We start from the raw sequence: 19,539 nt of genomic DNA, 5'->3' as shown, positions 1-19,539 counted from the left end.
ATTAATTTTGATTAAAATGCAGACAAACTGTGCTGTTAAGATTTTAAGACTTCCGTTACATGTTGACTCTGAATATAACTATTTATAAATTTTGGCACATTGGTGCTCTGCATTATTTTGCGCTTTGCAGACATGACACTTCCAAATAGCATGATGCATCGTTTGCGTCCTTGTGCTGGATTCTCCTCCATGCAAATGAAAGCTGTAACACTTGTGCTTTAAATGTTGGAGTGTTGAAACTCAGAACAAGAGGGTCATTATTTTCCCTCTACATGTATGACGATTAGTGGTCTTGCTCTATACACCTGTATAAGTATTTAAAAAAGCTCCTGAGTTTGAAAAATGTCATTACTTATGTGTAGTCTTTATTTGGTGTGCAAAATGACTGGCTTCTTGTCAGCAGCTCACTGCAGTGTGGTCTGCATGTTTTTAGTACAGCTCCCTGTTTTTATCTTTTTTGTGGTCAGCATTTTTTCTCTATTGTGTTAATGTGTCAGCAGTTTTGTCAGTGTGGCTATTTTCCCTGCCTTTACAATACATTTCCGTGTTTCTCGTCCGATTATCAATGAAACGACTTGTCACAGGAGAAAATAAAATGTAACTGTGATAATATATTGAATGTACCTCTCTAGGCACATATTTTCCTCAAACTTTCTGAGGAAAATATTTTTCTTAACATCCTGAATGCCCAATAACTAACAATTTTTGTTTGTGTTTAAAAATAAATCTGATGAAAATGCAGTGAAATATATGCTTTCTTTTCATGAGTAATAAAAAAATGTCAGCATATTACAGAAATAGTTTTAGTCTTTACAGAAAACATGGAGATACACATTTGCCATGTTAGATTCAGGGCATGGACAAACAAATTGCTGAACTTGGACTAGAGTAGTATGCAATGTGGTTATGGACAGAGACTCTTAAGCAGACATACGTACATCTATTAATTCAGCAGACCATTTTCTCCCAAGCAAAATACAATAATTAACTAGTATTTGACTGATACCTATGGTTAAGGCATTTTCCAGTGCTAGATGCAATACTTTAAACTCCCTACAATTTTTCACCCATCTGTACAACAGAGCAGCATAACACACACTAATGAGTCCACAATTTGCATGAAACACTTGTCTTTGAACTGTGGGAGGAAACCCATGCAAACACAGGGAGAATATAAACTAACAGACTGAGCCATATTTGATCCCAAGTCTGAATGCACAGTAAAATTATCGTGAGACACCAGTGCTTCCCAGGTATATAACTATGAATTGCTATAGTAAGCTAAAAAACTGCGTAAACATTCTGAGTTGATCTGGATAAAATCATCAGCTCTGCATCTAGACCATACTCTGCACTTACAAGTTTGTATATAATATGCACATTAGCTAAGGGACTTCTGAGAAAGCAGCACAAAGGTTTTTTTTTCTGTCTGTTCTTAGCATAACCATTGTGTTTCCCATAGTGTTTCCTTTTTCACGTTTATTTCAAATTTTGCTTGTATCAATACACACAACCACACTTAAAACTGATATATTTGCAGTAACAAACCAATTGACTTTGGAAATAGAGAGATGGCCACCCATTGATCATTTTCTTTAGCACCTCCTCAACTGAAACGTCAGCATCCAACTAAGTAGCTTTGAGTTTTTCAAATTTTGTCAGTGTTATCAATTCATAGCTGCCTCTAGTGTAATCTAGATCTACTCGTGAGCACCTGGCTCAATAAAACAAAAAGAAACTCAGTTCTGCACTCAGGGTGCAACTCTGATTGTACCAGGACAATGCTGAAACATCCTTGCTCTTGGTGTAGGAGGCTACAAAATGAGACTCCTGGGAGTTAAATATTTTGTATACCCCCCAATTAACCACAGCTTCTGTATGTTTTTTAAGGCATTGCTGTAAAAAGGCACATCAGAGTTTTTGTGGCTTCTTCAGTGACTTTCGGTTAAAATTGTTAATCCTGTGACTGGGACTTTGTCACAAGTCCCTGCTATAATACATTAGTCATATGGTAAGGAGGCCCAAGGATAGGAAATTGGACCATGTTTCCTTGTGTAGATGAGCTCTTCAGAGGTCTCTCACACCAATACCTTGGTGAGCACCTACAAGGCTGAAAGTCCTTGGATTGTTCTCCGGACATTTTCTTGCAGCAAAAGCAAATTATGTGAAGTGTATTGATGACATATTGATCTAATTACATACAATATTTACCCTATCTACATTGTACAAATGATGATTGCACTGAAAGCATAGTTCTTTGATTGATACCTCACAGACATCAAAAAGAGAAAACATGCATAAAGAAGACACTGAAGGAGGTCGTAGAGCTGGAAACCTATATCTATTAAAGGAGGAACAAACAAGTAATCCTGTTTTCTAACTTAGCCACAGGAACTGAAGGAGAGCCTGCATCTTTCATTAAAATCGGGTTGTTTGCTACAGCTCTATCAATACATCCTTCAGCATGAAAAAGGAGGCCACATTCTCTCAAGGCAGTAAAAAAAAGTACACTCCTGCTTTTTCTTGTTCAAAGCCCTTGCAAATACTGGACTTCTGTGTTTTTCTTCTGTAGCACCATCTCTACATCACAGTTATGCCCTGTGCTTTAATGGTTTCCTTGGTAACTTTGTAGGCAAGCCTTTCTGCAAGTGCAAAACAGGGGATGAAACCATATGCTTTTAGCTCTTCAAGGCTAAATATTACATTGACTCTTTTCATGTTGACAGGAAAAGTTCTGAGGATATCATAACGAGAGAGACAGACATACTTATAACAGACATATAACTGTAATCAGTAAACAACACAACATGAAAGTAGTCATGATTATTAAATCAAGCCCAGTAGTGCTGGCCAGCTTTTTCTATATCAGTAAGCAAAAATTCTTAAATTCTGGCCTTTGAAAACTTTCTTGAGTAACATAAAACAAATTTTAAGCTCTTTACAATAAAATATTTCCATCCTTTTTGTAGGAAGACATATACTTTCATAAAGTATGTGTTTCTCAGTCATAAATGTACACCAATATGCATAACTACCAACATTTGGCATATATAACTGCATGAAAGCTGTGATTATGAGAAGTTTTTTGTTTCCGTTTTGCCAAAGAATTTAAGCATGCTTGACACAAGAATATTTTGCCATACTATTCAATAGCACAAAGACGTTTGAGTTAAAAATGCACTTTTAGGTTTTTCTCCTTTTTACAGCCCTTGACCATTTTCAAACAATTTCGCGCTGTAACTAAAAGCTCCAGTACTTCAGACATGTACTTTATAACAGTTTTGGTACTTTCAGAAACGTCCAGAGGCACATATAATAGGCCATCACCAGAGACTACAGCACTATTGCTCTGAAACTGTTACCCTATATTTGAATAATACTTTACATACTGTTGGAGCTGTAGTGGTGCAGCGGGCTTGGTTATGCCTGATCTCTGGTGGGTCTGGTGTTTGAGTCCTGCCTGGGGGGCCTTGTGACCGACTGGCATTCCACCCTGGGTGTGTCCCCTCCCCCTCCAGCCCTACGCCCTGTGCTGCTGGGTTAGGCTCCAGCTTGCTGTGACCCTGCTTGGGACAAGTGGTTTCTGTGTGTGTGTGTGTGTGTGTGTGTGTGTGTGTGTGTGTGTTTATTGTATGCTTCTACCTACTGGATCACTTATTGTCTACAGCAAACCAATCATTTTTGGCAGACTAGTGTGGAAAACTCTTTTGAAGTTAGAATGGACAGTGAAATTTACCTGCAAAGCAATTAAACCTGAGACCAGATCATGCATTCAATCTATGTGGCGATACCATGCATTAAACCTGAGGCCACAATGTCTGTCAATCCTGTGGTCGGATGGTTTCCCAAGAAAAAGCTTTAAAGGAATGCTCACGTCATGAATATTTGTTCATGGAAATGTAAAGCAAATAACGTCCAAGCAATACAGTATTTAATAAACAAGATCAAGTCCTTCACAGAATGATTAAACTGCAGGGTGTTCATTAAACGCCAGTTTCTTCCCTGGAACAGGAGTCCAGTGCCAGTGGAAACGATGTTCTAAGATATAAATACTTACCATAAACACATTCGCTCAAACACACTGACTTGAGAAAAGCGTCTGCTAATGAAGTAATGCAATGCAAATGTAAATGTACATTCACACGGGCTGAGAATAAAAGTAAATAATTCAATTCACTTACATACGGTTCTACTACACACACACAGTCTCGTCAGTGGCAGATGTGATTATATAACACACTTTCAACGTTTTGAATGAAAATGTTCTGAAAAGATGAAAGTCCTGCAAAACGTCCGCGCGTTCATTTTGCACGCTGCGAGACATTTTACACGTATTATTTGTATTAATGTGTTTACGTTTCCGCGCACAGTTGCGCTCTACCGCGCGCACGGTGCGGTCTCGCTGCGTGCGGTAAAGCGGTGCCCGTGGGCTCGAGAGCGCGGCCGCGTGCGTAAGGAGTGACGGAGCCCCACCGCGGCGACGTCGGCGCGCTACGTCCCGTCGAGGGAAAGAGGGAAAAAGGAGGAGAAGAGCGGAAGATGGCGACCTCTAACAATCCGCGGAAATTCAGCGAGAAAATCGCTTTACATAACCAGAAGCAGGCCGAGGAGACTGCGGCGTTCGAGGAGGTGATGAAGGACCTGAGCATAACGAGAGCTGCGCGGGTAAGGCTTCGCTTTTTTGACCGCACCGCGCATTTACATCAGCCGCCTTGTTGTAGTGTTGTATGCAACGTTTTTGGGATATATCAACGCTCTGTAGCCGTACGTGTGCGTGCTGGTGGTGGCGCGCTGAACGGCGAGCGGCGCGTTGGCAGGACTGCTTCGATGGGGAGGTAAACAATAACAAGAAGCCGCGATCCAGAAAGGTTTCGATGGGTGCCACCGCAGAGCAGCGTAAGCGTTATTATTATGGCGATCGTGTGCACAGAAAATTAAGTGTTTGGAGGCGAGCAGAACGAGGGCAGCTGTTGGCATGCTGATGATTTGACGGCTCGCCGCCGTCCTGCTGGCAACATGGCTGTGTGTGGCTGGAGCGTGTTGTTTTCTCGTGCATTTTTAGCTCGCGTTTTCTAGGATGGACGGTGGATGATGGAGTGCGGCTCGTGGCGCTGCAGAGGCCAGTAGCTGCTCCCGATCGACGCCTGCTTTCCGCGCACGGTGCTGTCACGTCACGGTCACGGAGTGTGTTGTTGCCTGTCGTGGCGCTTTCGGGAACAACAGTAGTTAATGCCCGTCTCGTCTGTGCGGGCTGGGATCGCTGATATCGAGGCGACGGGTTTGTTCCTCATCTCTCTCCCGGTCTGGCTCCGAAGATACTGGAAAAACCTCTTGACTGTCTGGGGAGAAGATGACTGTCCATTTCCGAAATCCCAGGTTCTCGGAGCTTTGTTGTTGTTGTTGTTTTTGTTTGTTTCCTGTTGTTTTGAGTTCCTTTAGCACCGTCGCCTCAAGGTGCTGTAAGTAAACCACTACTAGGCTAAGGTGACTTGAGTTGAGGCGAGTTTTCTATTGGCACGGCTGTGGGCACAGACAGACAGTCAGACATCAGAGTTGTCCGATCGGTCTTTTTTTTTTATTTATTAATTATTATATACTGTGTGAACCTCGCACAGGCCTGAAAGCACCGAGTCGAGTGTGACTGGATTCACTTTAAAGTTGGAGTCGTCGGTCGTGCGGGGTCATTGCGAGGGGACCGCGGACATCAACATGGCCACTCACTCAGTCACCCACCGCTTGTCAGTTTCGGGGCCCTTGCCGCACGGCGGCGGCTAAATGCCACGTTAATGAGTAACTGGACGCTCCGCACCGACCTCCGAACTCCTCCGAATCTCTCACGAGGAGGGCTTCCACACAAACACCTTCATGCAGATGAAGAAAACAAAAGTCGGCCGACTTTGCTGCTGAACTAATTCGGCGCGCACGCTTCTCATGAGCGACAATCATGCACAGCGCAAGAAATGACACTTTTTATACGGGAAATGTCATCTAGTGCGTTTTGCTTGCTGCTCTCGGACAGATGTTGCTTGGATTCATTCTCTATAGCTAGCATGTTGTTGTAAATCTTTGTTTTTGTTGAAATGCACTATAAATAAGGTGTACAGATTTTTGTTTTACTAGAGGACATCTCTGCAGTTACTCACTGTCAGTGTGAACCGGCCAGGATCCACTATTGGTTTATTAAGTCCAGTTATAAGTGCTTGTGTTTCACTCACTTGCCTTGTCTTGCATGTATGCTCATAAAACCCTTAATTTTATACTAATTGTTGAGATTGGAGCTAAGTTCACCTGTAGTTTGAAAAATAGTGGGAAAAAAAAAAAAACATCTAAAGAACTGTGGAAGGTTAAGGTGTTAAACTTGACCTGTCTTAATATCACCTTTGTCAAGAAGCTATAAATTCCCTGTAGCAAATCTTTCTTACTTCTTGCTGACCCAGTTGAGTGAGTTAGAATATTTAGCTGCATCCATCTGTGATTTTTTTTTTGTATTTTGTTGTAGGCTGTAGTGTTCATGTAATCACTACACATCAAATTGTATAATTATATGTCCTGTGTATTTCATGCCAAATTGCTTGGCTTAGAGTTGTGATCAGTGGGTCAAGTATTGCAGGTGTGTGTGTGTGTGTGTGTGTGTGTGTGTGTGTGTGTGTGTGTGGGGGGGTTCAGTTCTGGCTTTAGCTTCAGAAAAAAGGTCACATGTTTTATTGTACTTTTCTTAACAGCTGTGATTTACAAATTAAACTTGGCATTGTTTTCTTCTGAGATGCTAACTGCATAATGCTAATTGCTAATATGATCTGGATTAATCACATGGTTCCACCATCAGTTTGATCAAATTGTATATACTATGTCAGTATTATTGTTGAGCAGTGGGTTTACATAGTTGATATTGGTTGGTTTTTTTAGATTCTTCTTTCCGTTCTCTTTGATTTCTTTAAAATACTTTGCTTTAAACAGTGCTAATTAAAAAAAACTCATAGGTGTAATCAGGTCTTATATTTTAGTTTTGTTTGGCGTCTATAATTATCTTTAATGGAATAAGCATTCCCAGAGCTAGAATGCTGTTGTCATATTTGTCAGATTTGCGGAAAAAGAAAGACTGCAGTTCCAAAGATGATTGAGACTGGCCACACCCGTGTTACAAAGAAAAGAAAAAAGGCTAGTTGCACTGTAATCATAAAAGCATCTTCTAAAATGTCACATCAAGCATGAGATTTTCACATTTTTAACAGGTTATGGTAGTTGTCATGGGTGTTGCAATAGCTGTCATAAACTGTCACGACCACTAACATGCTGTTGTGACATGTTTATTGATACTGTGCAGGTGTTAAAGAACATGGTTCAAGGGAAGTGTTACCTTTACCAAGGGATGTGTTACACTTATATGGGCTGATGGACAGTGTTATTACATTTTCTCTTACTTTTGTTCCGTGTGTGATTTGTATAAAATTATGAACAGGTGTTAGGTTTTTTTTGTTTGAGATCTAATTTACACAGTTTTGTCTCGTGACTTAATTATGAATTCAGGATGCTTTCATGTTTTAAAATTTAGTTCAACTGATAAATTCAGAAACTGATATTTTGCCCTGTTTTTAGCTCCTAGAACTGATCACAACGAATAAGCTGTACAGCATAATGTACAACGTTGTACGGTTTGTTCTTTGTCAGTTTCATCTGAGCACAAAATAGACAAAGGCATCAAGACACTTAAGCCCCATACCTTATTTTATTAGAAGCGCAAGATTTCTTGTCAAACATGAGGAATTAGAGATATAGTAAAAGAAGAGCTCTACCACTCTATTTTTCATCAAAACTGTTAGTTTTTCTGTTAGTGCTGCTATTTTGTTTAACATATGTGGCATTTAAAACGCTTTGCTATTGTCTGTCTGCATGAGGGTCACTGCACTGTCGCTTTGCACGTTCTCCTAGGAGGGCGACTGAAATAACTTTGCAGACCAGCACAAGCTTCTCATCGCCACCCTCATGGGCTCTGCCGTTTTCCCAGGACCAGCAGCTGTCCCTTTTCATGCCAAATATAAATATTGGTTGCTATTTTATTGCACAGGGCAAGCCATTCCAATAGTACTCACATCTGTTACAAATATGGCTATTTAGTTTTTGAAATGTACAGGATACTTTTATTTTGGTTTGTGGTTGTTGAGAATATTTTATATACACAATTATTTATGCAGAAAGTTAACATTCTCAGTTGGTTAATGTTATAATTAACATTTTTTTATGAGGCCATTGATTTACTTGGTGTTTCAACGTGGTGTGTTGGCGGTTAGTATGTAGTTCCCTGTTTTTTTATCAATTACTGAAAATCAAAATGAATACATAGTCAGTTTTTTTTTTTTCTTTTTTTAAAGCAGGAAAAAATAAACTGCAGTTAGTTTGGCAATGTATACAGTTTTCTGCTGTGCCATACTTATTAGTGTTCCGAATCTGTTTGGCATAAATTGTCAAACAAATAATACGAATGCAAGAAATAAAATTTCAGGTAAACACACATTTTCTGTTCATGTCACGTTTCTTTCTCATGTTACATTCTCAACTCAATAGGATAATGCTTATTTATCCATCAAAATGCATATTTTGCATTTTTTTTTTTCAAAAAAGCTATTTCAAAATATCAAACACTCTACAGTCCAAAAAGCGCGTTCCACTTTGCTGGTCGTCTGTATGGTTTACAGTACTTGCTACTAAATTCTGATTAATCTGTACTGTGTTTTTGTTGAAGCAAATGCTCTAAATTTTACTTTACAGTATATTACATGACATTCACAATAGTTTAAAACATCTGATGGGATTTTTATGACTAAACTAAAAAACAATTTTCATTTCTTTTGTATGCACATGTAATGTGTCTAATCACTGTAAACTACTGTATGCAAAAATGGAATGGGTCTTAAAAAAACAAAATACTTGATTTTTATACAAAGAATATTCTTACTGTAGGGTAATATTTGGTACCATGATAATTGGTCTCGTGCCTAGTAAGAATGTTAAACATCCAGAGGTTTTCACTTCACCTCATTGTTTTGCAGTTCATTTCTCATATGCTTATAACTCAGTACTGTGTTGATTTTGGTTATGTTTGGCAGAATTCTAATTTTCCATGTCCATTATTATTATTTTTTGCACAGTTGCAGTTGCAGAAGACCCAGTATTTGCAGTTAGGGCAGAACCGTGGACAGTACTACGGAGGATCACTGCCCAATGTTAATCAGATTGGAAATAGTAACATTGACCTCCCCTTTCAGGTGAGCTTTCTCATGTTTTCTTAGCATTTACATTTGTTTATATACATGCAAATTTTGTACATAGATTGATCCCCCCACTGGGCTGTTAAATGAGCACAGTGTTCTAGAATCCATTATATTTGAGCAAGAGGATTGTGTTGTTTCATATAACTGCAGATCAAATGAGAGGCATTTCCTCCTTAGACTGTTGAGCCCTTGATAGGAAGCCTGCTGTAGAAAGTCTTCAGGAAGTAGTGGGAGCACTCTGATCAGGCCATATGTGTGTGTGTGGCTGGTCTTCACACACCAAGTAGGACAGGTTCACTCTGAGATGAGCAAAACTAAGCTTGCGAATTCAAAAATTAACTTAATGCAGTTTTTAATGGTTGTGGAAGTAATATCCATGTTCTTATCGAGTGCATATTCTATTTTTCAGGCAGCATGCTGATTTAAAATAGTGTGTTCAAAAGCCAACGCAAGAACGACCTTTATAAAGCTGCGTTTTTATTCATGTTACTACATTGATTTTCAGTTATTAAGTCATCACTGGTCAATTAGGAGTAACTCTCTCTTATTTCCACCCCCCCCTCCCCATCATTCGTTCTGACAGACTCCTTTCCAGACTACGGGCTTGGACACAAGTCGGACCAGTCGGCATCATGGCTTAGTGGACCGCGTGTACCGCGATCGCAATCGTATTACCTCTCCACATCGACGACCACTTTCTGTAGACAAACATGGCCGCCAGATATCCTTTTCTTTTCTCAAATTATACCTAGTGCTGATGTGTAATTGCTTCTTATTAATCTCTGCATTGGGAAAGGGCATGTGAAGACCTGGTGAGGAGTTTGGAAGTGCAGCTGTTACTGAGTTACGTATATTGGTTCTTCATACTTCCTTATAGTACCATTATGTAGAAGAAAGCTGTACATAATGCTAAGGTTTTAAGCAGTGACTTCTTTGAAAACTTTGAAGTTTATTCTTTAGGTCTATATTGGCATTTTTGACAAAATTAATTATGTTTTAGTGCTGGTTTGAGAGAACTTTCACTTAGCAGCAACACATTGGTTATACTATGGTTGGCTATTGATATTTGAGTTGTGCGATAGGTGCACTAAAGTACAGTATTTGGTGTTTCTTTTTTCAGTGATGGTGCTACACGCTCACATTTAATAGTGCCGTTTCCAAAACTAGTGGATCACGAGTAAATATGTAATGCAGGTCTCTTTTTTGACACCTTTTTGAACGATGTTATACACAGTTATCAAAGTATCCAGATATTTGTTGTAATAAGTATTTTCACAGTAATGTGAAATAGTTGATGTTTTATTTTAAATAGTTCTAAAATATAAGAAATGCCAATCTTTAAATACAGCAGTATGTCCTTTACAGCTTTCACATTGACAGTTGTCCATATGGATCTGTGTATCTCTCTCCTCCGCCTGACACAAGCTGGAGAAGGTAAGGCCTAGCTTTTGTATAATATATACTTTGCAGTATAATGACTTTTTGCTATTGCTATACACTAGTTGTCAAAAGTTTGGAATCACCCAGAGATTTTAATGCTTCATCAAGGTACCATTAAACTGACTTAAAAATATAGCCATGACATCATTACAAGTGTTACAAATGGTTATTACTGTTCAACTGTGTGCCGCGACCCCGTATGGGACAAGCGGTTCTGAAAGTGTGTGTGTGTGTGTGTGTGTGTGTGTGTGTGTGTGTGTGTGTGTGTGTGTGTCAGATGACCAAGAAACTGAAGATTTCAAACAAAGGTGTCCACTACTATATTGAGAGAAGAGGGTAAACTGGGTCTAACTAGGATAGAAAAAGAAGCAGCAGGCCCGTATCCAAAACTGCATAAGAGGATAAGTACATTGTAGTTTGTAGTTTGAGAAACAGGTGCTTTTCAGGTCCTCAGTTGGTTGCATCACTAAATGGTACACACCAAATACCACTGTAACCTGCAACAGTGAAAAAGACAAGTCTGGGATACTGGCCTTAGAGGCAGAGTTTCAAAGAAAAGGCAGTATCTGAAACTGGCAAATAAAAAGAAAGGTTAACATGGGAAAAAGAACACAAATTGGACGGTGGATGACTGGAAAAGAGTATTATTGACGGATGAGTCTAAGTTTGAGGTGTTTGGATCAAGGGAGAGAACATATGTAAGATGTAGAACAAATGAAAAGATGCTGGAGAAGTGCTTCATTCTTTCTGTCAGGCATGGTGTAGGAAGTATAATGAGATGGGGCTGCATTGGTGCTGGTAAGGTGGGAGATTTATACAGAGTGAAAGGAAAAGTGAACCAGAAAGGTTATGACTAGTTTACTACATCACGCCATCCACTGTGGTCAGTGCTTGATTGGTATAAATTTCATCATGCAGCAGGACAATAACCACAGAGTACTTGTAAGCTGCGCAGAACCTATTTGCAGAAGAAATAGGAAGCTGGAGTACTTTATGGATTGGCCGGCACAATGGAAAATTCTTTGAATGTAAACTTTGATGTGTAGACCGAAATAAAAATTATGATATTGTGAATGTATTGACTATCATTTCTGATTAATTTATTTCTACTTTGCTGAATGAAAGTATAAATTTCTATGGAAAACATGAAAATTTCTGGCTGATTCCAAGCTTTTGAATGCAGGTGTATATGTGTGATATACGTATATAAAATGCTATTACCTCCAGTTGAATATCTGTGCTGTATAGAGACGTGTTAGTGAGTTTGGTCCTCTGCCTTAGACTTGTCTCATCTGCCTTTTTTCGCACTGCACGTGAGCTGACCCCCTCCCTTAAATGGGTGTGCATCAAATAGCAGTATGGATGCCACTCACCACAGGCTTGCTCAGACCGTGTGATGTGGGAAGCTGAGAAATTGATTCAGTAAATTGAGTGAAGTTGGTTTATTTTGCCTTGTGGTTCTGATCTGAGCCATGATCTAAGCTGTCAGGCTCTTGACTGTTATTTTGTAAATGCGTGAATAGTAAACATGGATGGCAGTGGAATAGGGGATAGGAGTGTTGATTTAACATAAAGTTTCTGCTGAAATGATGGGCCCTGTTATTGTTATGTCCCTTTTCAAGCTAAACAGTTACTACCCAAATTGTTGATTTTCTTATGTAAAAATACAGAATACAGTATATTATTGTTCTTTAAAGGTATCTGACAGTTTAATCTGAAAATAAACATTTTGGCCACAGATAAATTTGTGACTTTTGCTCATTTGTGAAAACTATTTCCGCTTTTCTGTAGGACTAATTCTGACTCAGCCTTGCATCAGAGTACCATGAACCCCCCCGCACAAGACTCTTTCGCTGGAGGTTCACAAGACCTACAGCCAAAGCGAGGTAACTCTTGGTCATCTCAGCCATAGTGTTGTAGAATTTTCGTTCTGTATATATATACTGTAAGTTTTGAAAGAAGAGGCAATAATCTACAAATTTTGTTTTAGCGGAGCTGTCTCCTATCTGGTGAGTTATTCATGGAAAGAATTATTTAGTTTTTTAATTTTTTTAAATGTATGAACATCAGAAATTCACAGTGGTGCAGCAGGTAGCACTGGTGCCTCGCTATGCCTAGGCTGTACTGACATAGGTTCAAATCCAGTCTGTGTGGAGTTTGCGTGTTCTCCCTGTGTCTGTTTGGATTTTCCTCATGTAAATTGCCCTTACTGTGGCTGAGTGAGTTTGCATGTCTGTGGATATCCTGTGATAGAGAGGCAGCCCATCCAAGGTGTACGCCCCTAGCCTTGCACCCATTGATTCTGGGATAGACTCCAAACCACCGCAACTCTGACAAAGGCAGTTTGTTATAGTGAGTGAGTCATAAAGATGGGATGGGTGGTAGTTATTTGGGCAAAGTTTAAAGCAACTGGCTGATGCTTTTCTCATAGATTATGTCACAGCAGTTATTTGTTGCAAAAATAATTTTTGAAGGAAATAGGTTATTGTTCATACTGGTCATATTGCTTTAAACACGTAATCTGTAGGCCACTGTATGTGAGTTCCGTGAAGGATTTACATATTTGACATGAATGTTCATTGTTACAGTGTACTAATGAGCTACAATGTTACATATTTATACATGTAAAATTAGAGAAGATTTATGTTTTTTTCAGGTAAAGAAGCTGCAACAAGTGTTTTTTTAGTAGAGAGATTTTTGACAGAAGGCTCTATACATGTTGACTTTGTTACTCCTTCTGAGACACTCTTGCAACCTCTGTGTTTAATATGAAAATATTTGTCTAAGTATTTGTTTGGTTTATTGTAGATTTCATTTTCTTACAGCTGAAGTACCTTTCCTCCTTTCTGTATGTCTCTCATTGTTTTGCTGTCTAGTGCTTTTGCTCACAGTGCCTGGGACAGAGGAACCGGAGTCAGAGGTGGATAAAAACATCCAGAAGCAGTTGTGGGACAATAAAAAGGTAAACATGGCTTGCATGGCCTGTTTGGGTATTGGTCATTTGATATTTTCATTGCTGTATTGAAGAAGCACTTGCCTTCACTTGGAAACTATGCTTCTTTTCTAGAATGCATCACCCAGGCCCAAATCTTGTGAGGTCCCAGGAATAAAGTGAGTACTTAAAGTGATTCTAGTTGTCCCCTGTCCCAAAGTGAAAAATCTTCATTCCCTGATGAAGTCTTCTGATTTTGCTGTGTGTTACTTAGAAGCAGATTAAATCATTGAAGAGGAGAATACCCGTTGGCAGGGTTGTGTGAATTATTTCTAGCTTGCAAAAAATAAGGCTGTTCAGTTGGATTCTGGGGAGGTAGGTCATAGTTTGGGTGAAATTCTGTGTTCTAGTGATCTGAGTTTGTTTTCTCTGTCTCTAAAAATATCATTACAGTATATGACTGCTTCTGTACTCCACGCAGAGTTCGTTTAATGATGTGGGAAAATATATATTATGAGGAATCTTGACAATGAAAGAGGAGAGTTGGTTTACATTCTCTGTGCTGTGCATAGTGGAAATAAAATTGCAGTGCCACAGCTGAGTGTTGGTATGGTCATTTATGGTGATAGTACTCACTGTAGTGCTTACCATGCTTTGCCCCAGAGTGTAAAAAAAAAAACCCCTTTCCATGTGACACACTGAGAACTGCAAGATCTGACCAAACTGATGTTACCGTCAGTCACCTCAGTCAGAATGTGTTGGAGTTCTTACACAAAGGGCTTTTTTCTGGACCCTTTTCTGGCAAAGTGAAGAAATTGTTTATGTTAAACACAATACTGGAAACACCGAAGTTTTGTCCTCTAGAAACTTTGAAGTTACATGGGAAATAGGTTTATAAAATACTCCTGTAAACATAGTATTGTAATGTTATTTCACAACTCTTTTTCGATATTGGCGCAACTTCAAATAATGTTTCAGCATCAAAAAATTTGTGTCTTGCACAATGTTTTACCATTGTGGTTTTGTAGCAGTTAACCCTTTTGAAGCTAAGACATTACAAGTTGTAACTTTCATTTAAAAGTTTAATTGATATGAAAGCATGTAGATATCCTTGTAATCCTCGTAATAATCCTTGTAATTTTAACAAGCTGGGTTTACATGAGTCACATGTCTGCAGCTATGTCTCTATTAATGTAATGCATAAATTGTACTTTTGCTGAGATGTATGTCACTTTAGACAAAAGTGTCTGCTAAATAAATAAATGTAATGTAATAGATTTGGACTAGGATATGGAAAGCTAGTGTTATTGACAGAGAATAGTTAACTGATGGTACAGCCTTTGCATTGCTTGTAACAAATTTACAAAGTATACACACACACACACACACTGTCCAAAATTGCTTGTCCCGAGCAAACCAGAGCCGAACCTGGCAACACAGGGCACAAGGCTGGAGGGGACACACCCCGGGCGGGATACCAGTCCACCACAAGGCACCCCAAACAGGACTCGAACTCCAGACCCACTGCACAGTGGGACTCAGCCAAACCTGCTGTGCCACTGTGCCCTCCTTTACAAAGTACCATATGTGATAATGTCTAACAACTTTTGTTTCACTTTGCTCATAGTAAATTGTTCTGAATTGCCAAGAAAGAATATATAACAAATATAAAAATAACTGAATATAGAACAGATAATAAAGTCAAATAACTGCAGTTAGAAAGATGTTAAAAAGCATTTACTTACAGATAATGCTGGAACTGATTTGACAGTGGTGTTCAGTGATTAATTCATTTCCAGTAAAGAAAATGGAGATCATATGTGAAAGTTTTTTAATTTTTTTGATTTACATGTTAAATTGTCAGTATAAACAGACATTATACTTTTTTTGATTTACATGTTAAATTGTCAGTATAAACAGACCATTTTGGATAACCCCCAACCCATTCTAATGAACAACTAACATGTATGAATTCTACTTTTAATAATGAGCTTTCTTATATTTTTCATTCAATCCACATATTATTCATGTTAATATTTGTGTAGAATAATAATAATATGAAGATGTTACATTGTTATATTATCATGTTACACAATTCACTTTCATTTCACTTCAACTTCTGTTCGAGATGCAAACACTGACAAAGACCCCAGTAGTAAGAAATATGGGTACCTTTCGATAGTGCAGCCGGAGCAAGTCGCACGTGTCGTAACTTAAGGGCCATCTGTACTTTAATTGTACTGCTAGTCATATGTGCTGTTAATGAATGCATCACATGTAGGTAGTAGCTAGGCATGTGGTTCATGCCAAGGGTCACCTCACTGTTTTTAACCAAAGCTGGTAATTGCCAAGAACCTTACCAGAGATGAGGTGCTATGAAGGCTGAGCTGGAGATGTGCAGTCGTTATAAAGTTTCATTACAGATCCCAGAACAGTTAGATGCATTACATGGTTTTATAGAAAGCGAGAATAAAATAAGTGATTTTCCACTCTTCCCATCAGTTAAAATTTTTTTCTGAGATAATGAGTGTATTTGTTACGTCTACAGCATTTATGTAATGTGTTCAGCAGCAGTGGGAAAAACTATAGTCAGTGAGAGGAAAACACACTTGGACCACCCTCTGAGAAAATGTTCACATTAGTCCACATGTTATCTATAAGTATTGAAATTCTAATACCACAAAATGCAGCAAACCACATGAATTCTCAATAGTCTCAAAGGCAGCTTAAAAATACCCATCATCCTTTGCAGTATCACATGGCATGAAATGTGTTTTTTTTTTTGGTTTTCCTGTTGTACTCTTTCAGTTAATAAACTGATGTTGCATCATCTTACAGTACTTGGCACGGGATTATGAGCTGTAAAATAAAGCATCAAGCAGCTGGTCTGTTTTACTTTGCACTGTCCTGCTCTGTGGCTGGAGTGACGTGACAATTAGCACTGCAGTGTGTGTCACTCCGGCTCATGGTGAGCAGACTCCTTGGTACACAGGGGCGGTGCAGACAGGAATGGTTTGTGGGACTGAATTACTGGCCTCTTGCTGGGACTTTGTGGGTCAGTTGCAGTGCAAACACTTCTGTGGAAAGTGTCAGTTTCGTAGGTTATTTGTCGTAAAAAGGGCTTTGCAAAAAAAAAAAAAGTTGCACTACTGTTGTTTTCATTTACAGAATGCAGTTTTCCTCTTGTGGTTAGTATTAATGCTTGCATTCTTTGAACTTCTGTTCTCTTCAAAGCAATACCGTCACCTGTGATTTGTTGTTTATCCCAATTCTGAACAATATCCTTAGTTGTCAGTATTTTGTTGTTCTATATTTATGCAGAAAATGTTTAGGTATATACAGATGCAGGATTACAATCTAAAATAAAAACATCCAATGCTTGAGTGGCACGTTAGGGTTTTAATACCCATCTTCAAATTGTTCAGAGTAAATTTAAAAGTTGTATAGCGCCAGTTAAAAATTAAACAAGCCCAAGAAATGCATGTGAAATTTTAATACATCTTAACATATTTAAGTTTCTTATCAGAAATCCTTTTTTTATGTTGCATGTTGAAATTTAAATACACCGCAAAATGGAAAAAAAATTGCCCAAAAAGATATTCAAAATGTTCAGTATCAAGAAAACCTGTTGCTTACTATCATACACATAGGGTGGATTGATTTTTAAACGCAGAACTGTTTGAGAAGACAGCTACAGCTTAAAGTATGCATTTTCATAATGATGATACTACTGAGAATGAAAATTGATAGTGAACTTATTGCTTTCAAAAGGAAAAGTAGAATTAATTAGTATTTTGTATTTCCAGTTAAAAAAGTTATTTTTCATTGTGCAGACTCATCTAATGAATTTTGTTTTTGCAAAGTAGTTGATATGAAATTATGTACCACATTTTTTGTGTGAATTAAGAAAATTTTGAGAATCCAGAAATGCCATGTGAAGGAGAGGAATTGTTTCCATTACTGTAAATGTCATTTGCCATTGTTTTTCCAAAAGACTCGAAAAACAACCTCTGTAGGTAGCATTTCACTCCTGACAGGCGGGCTCTTTGACCTGACTTTCATGACTGTGTGGTCAACAGTGAACATGCACGTGAGCGCATTGATCTTACTCTGTTTTTCTTTGTTTGGAAATGTGAATCTTTGGATTAGCCACTTGATGGTCTATGCCATTATCTAGATAGACTCCCCTTTCATGTATATTCATTTCAGATACATGTGTAGAACCACAGATCTTAATAGATTTTACTTTTTGTGCCTGTTTGCATATTTATAATGCTATTGTTATGCAGTTCCTGTACGCTCTGCACGTCACAATTGCATACATCTGTTGGTTGCATACATCTGTGATTAAACACAGATAAACATCTGTTATAAACACAGATTCCTGCATTACAGTGTATTAGTATGACTTATCTCACATTCTGTTTCTGTGGAAAAACTGCTTGATTTTTTTTTAACAGCATCAAGCTTTAATTTTCTGTAATAGTTGGCACTGGATGCAGCAAGTGGGGGCGCGGTGGCGCAGTGGGTTGGACCACAGTCCTGCTCTCCGGTGGGTCTGGGGTTCGAGTCCCGCTTGGGGTGCCTTGCGACGGACTGGCATCCCGTCCTGGGTATGTCCCCTCCCCCTCCGGCCTTACGCCCTGTGTTGCCGGGTAGGCTCCGGTTCCCTCGCGACCCTGTATGGGACAAGCGGTTCAGAAAATGTGTGGGGGTGTGGTGGCGCAGTGGGTTGGACCACAGTCCTGCTGTCCGGTGGGTCTGGGGTTCGACTCCTGCTTGGGGTACCTTGCGACGGACTGGCATCCCGTCCTGGGTGTGTCCCCTCCCCCTCCGGCCTTACGCCCTGTGTTGCCGGGTAGGCTCCGGTTCCCCTGCGACCCTGCATGGGACAAGCGGTTCTGAAAATGTGTGTGTGGATGCAGCACTTACCTTTTTCATCTTGCAAGAAAGTTTTAAGGAGTAAACGACATTTGTAAATTGAGAATGGGTGTACATTAGCAAGCTGACTTTGTATCATCATGCCTAGAATCATTTCTGTGGTTTAGTGCTTTTTTTTACTTGTCACAAATGCACCAACCCACAGTGAAAAAACTTGTCACAGTAGTGTTTGCATTTTGCAAGTTATTTGACATTTTGTAGTGTGAGACAAACATAAAAAAACCTGTTTCCCTTTTGTCTCTTGACTTCTAAGTTAATACTGGCACGTGTTTTGAGTGATTCTCTCAAATTTATGTATTACGAGCATATTACCATATTAGCATATTACCTTCTATTTAATGAAAGTAACATTGCATAACGTTCTGTCCGAAGCAAAACGTGTTGTGTGGATAAGTTTACCACTGCTAAGCTGTCTTTTTTAAACATTTTAATTGACAAGAACTACCTATACAGTAACCCTTGTTTTTCTTAATTTTTATGCTTTTTTGGTATCTCCTTACAGAATAGGTCAGATTCTTCACAGGAGAAATGTGGTCATATACATTAGAAAGCATAACTTTTGCTCACAAATGCATTAAGTGTACAATAAGAAAATGATTAAGCCTAATTGTAAAATTTCTCTTCCTTTTCTCTAGCATCTTTCCATCACCTGACCAGGAAATGACAACGTCCTTAATCCCAGCTACACATAATACAGGTGGATCCCTGCCTGATTTGACCAACATCCAGTTTCCTCCACCACTGCCCACACCACTGGACCCTGAGGACACCGCATCCTTCCCTGCACTGAGCACCTCCAACAGCACTGGCAACCTGACCACAAACCTCACTCACCTGGGCATCAGCGTTGCTAGCCATGGTAACCTAGCCTTCCCTATAATATCATAAGCAGTAATACAGAAGTTCATGTCTGATAGTCTAGTATTTGACTGATATTCTGCAAGTTCAGTAAAATAT

The 19,539-nt window shown here is 39.1% G+C and overlaps 1 protein-coding gene across 2 annotated transcripts in view; it reads left to right on the top strand.

Moving 5' to 3' along the window:
- The first annotated feature begins 4,463 nt into the window (after window positions 1-4,463).
- Window positions 4,464-19,539, top strand: part of crtc1b (CREB regulated transcription coactivator 1b) — a 35,776-nt gene continuing 20,700 nt past the window's right edge. For both annotated transcript variants that reach the window (XM_018745955.2, XM_018745956.2), the window contains exons 1-8: window positions 4,464-4,665; window positions 9,147-9,263; window positions 9,853-9,990; window positions 10,642-10,703; window positions 12,501-12,595; window positions 13,586-13,671; window positions 13,777-13,820; window positions 19,218-19,441. In XM_018745955.2, coding sequence (XP_018601471.1) covers window positions 4,540-4,665; window positions 9,147-9,263; window positions 9,853-9,990; window positions 10,642-10,703; window positions 12,501-12,595; window positions 13,586-13,671; window positions 13,777-13,820; window positions 19,218-19,441 — 892 coding nt within the window. In that variant the 5' untranslated portion in view covers window positions 4,464-4,539. The remainder of the gene's footprint in view (window positions 4,666-9,146; window positions 9,264-9,852; window positions 9,991-10,641; window positions 10,704-12,500; window positions 12,596-13,585; window positions 13,672-13,776; window positions 13,821-19,217; window positions 19,442-19,539) is intronic.

The sequence above is a fragment of the Scleropages formosus genome, chromosome 9 (assembly GCF_900964775.1).
Source record: "Scleropages formosus chromosome 9, fSclFor1.1, whole genome shotgun sequence".
NCBI lineage: Eukaryota > Metazoa > Chordata > Actinopteri > Osteoglossiformes > Osteoglossidae > Scleropages > Scleropages formosus.
Note: the sequence above shows the minus strand (reverse complement) of the source record. Positions and strands in the feature narration are given on the sequence as shown.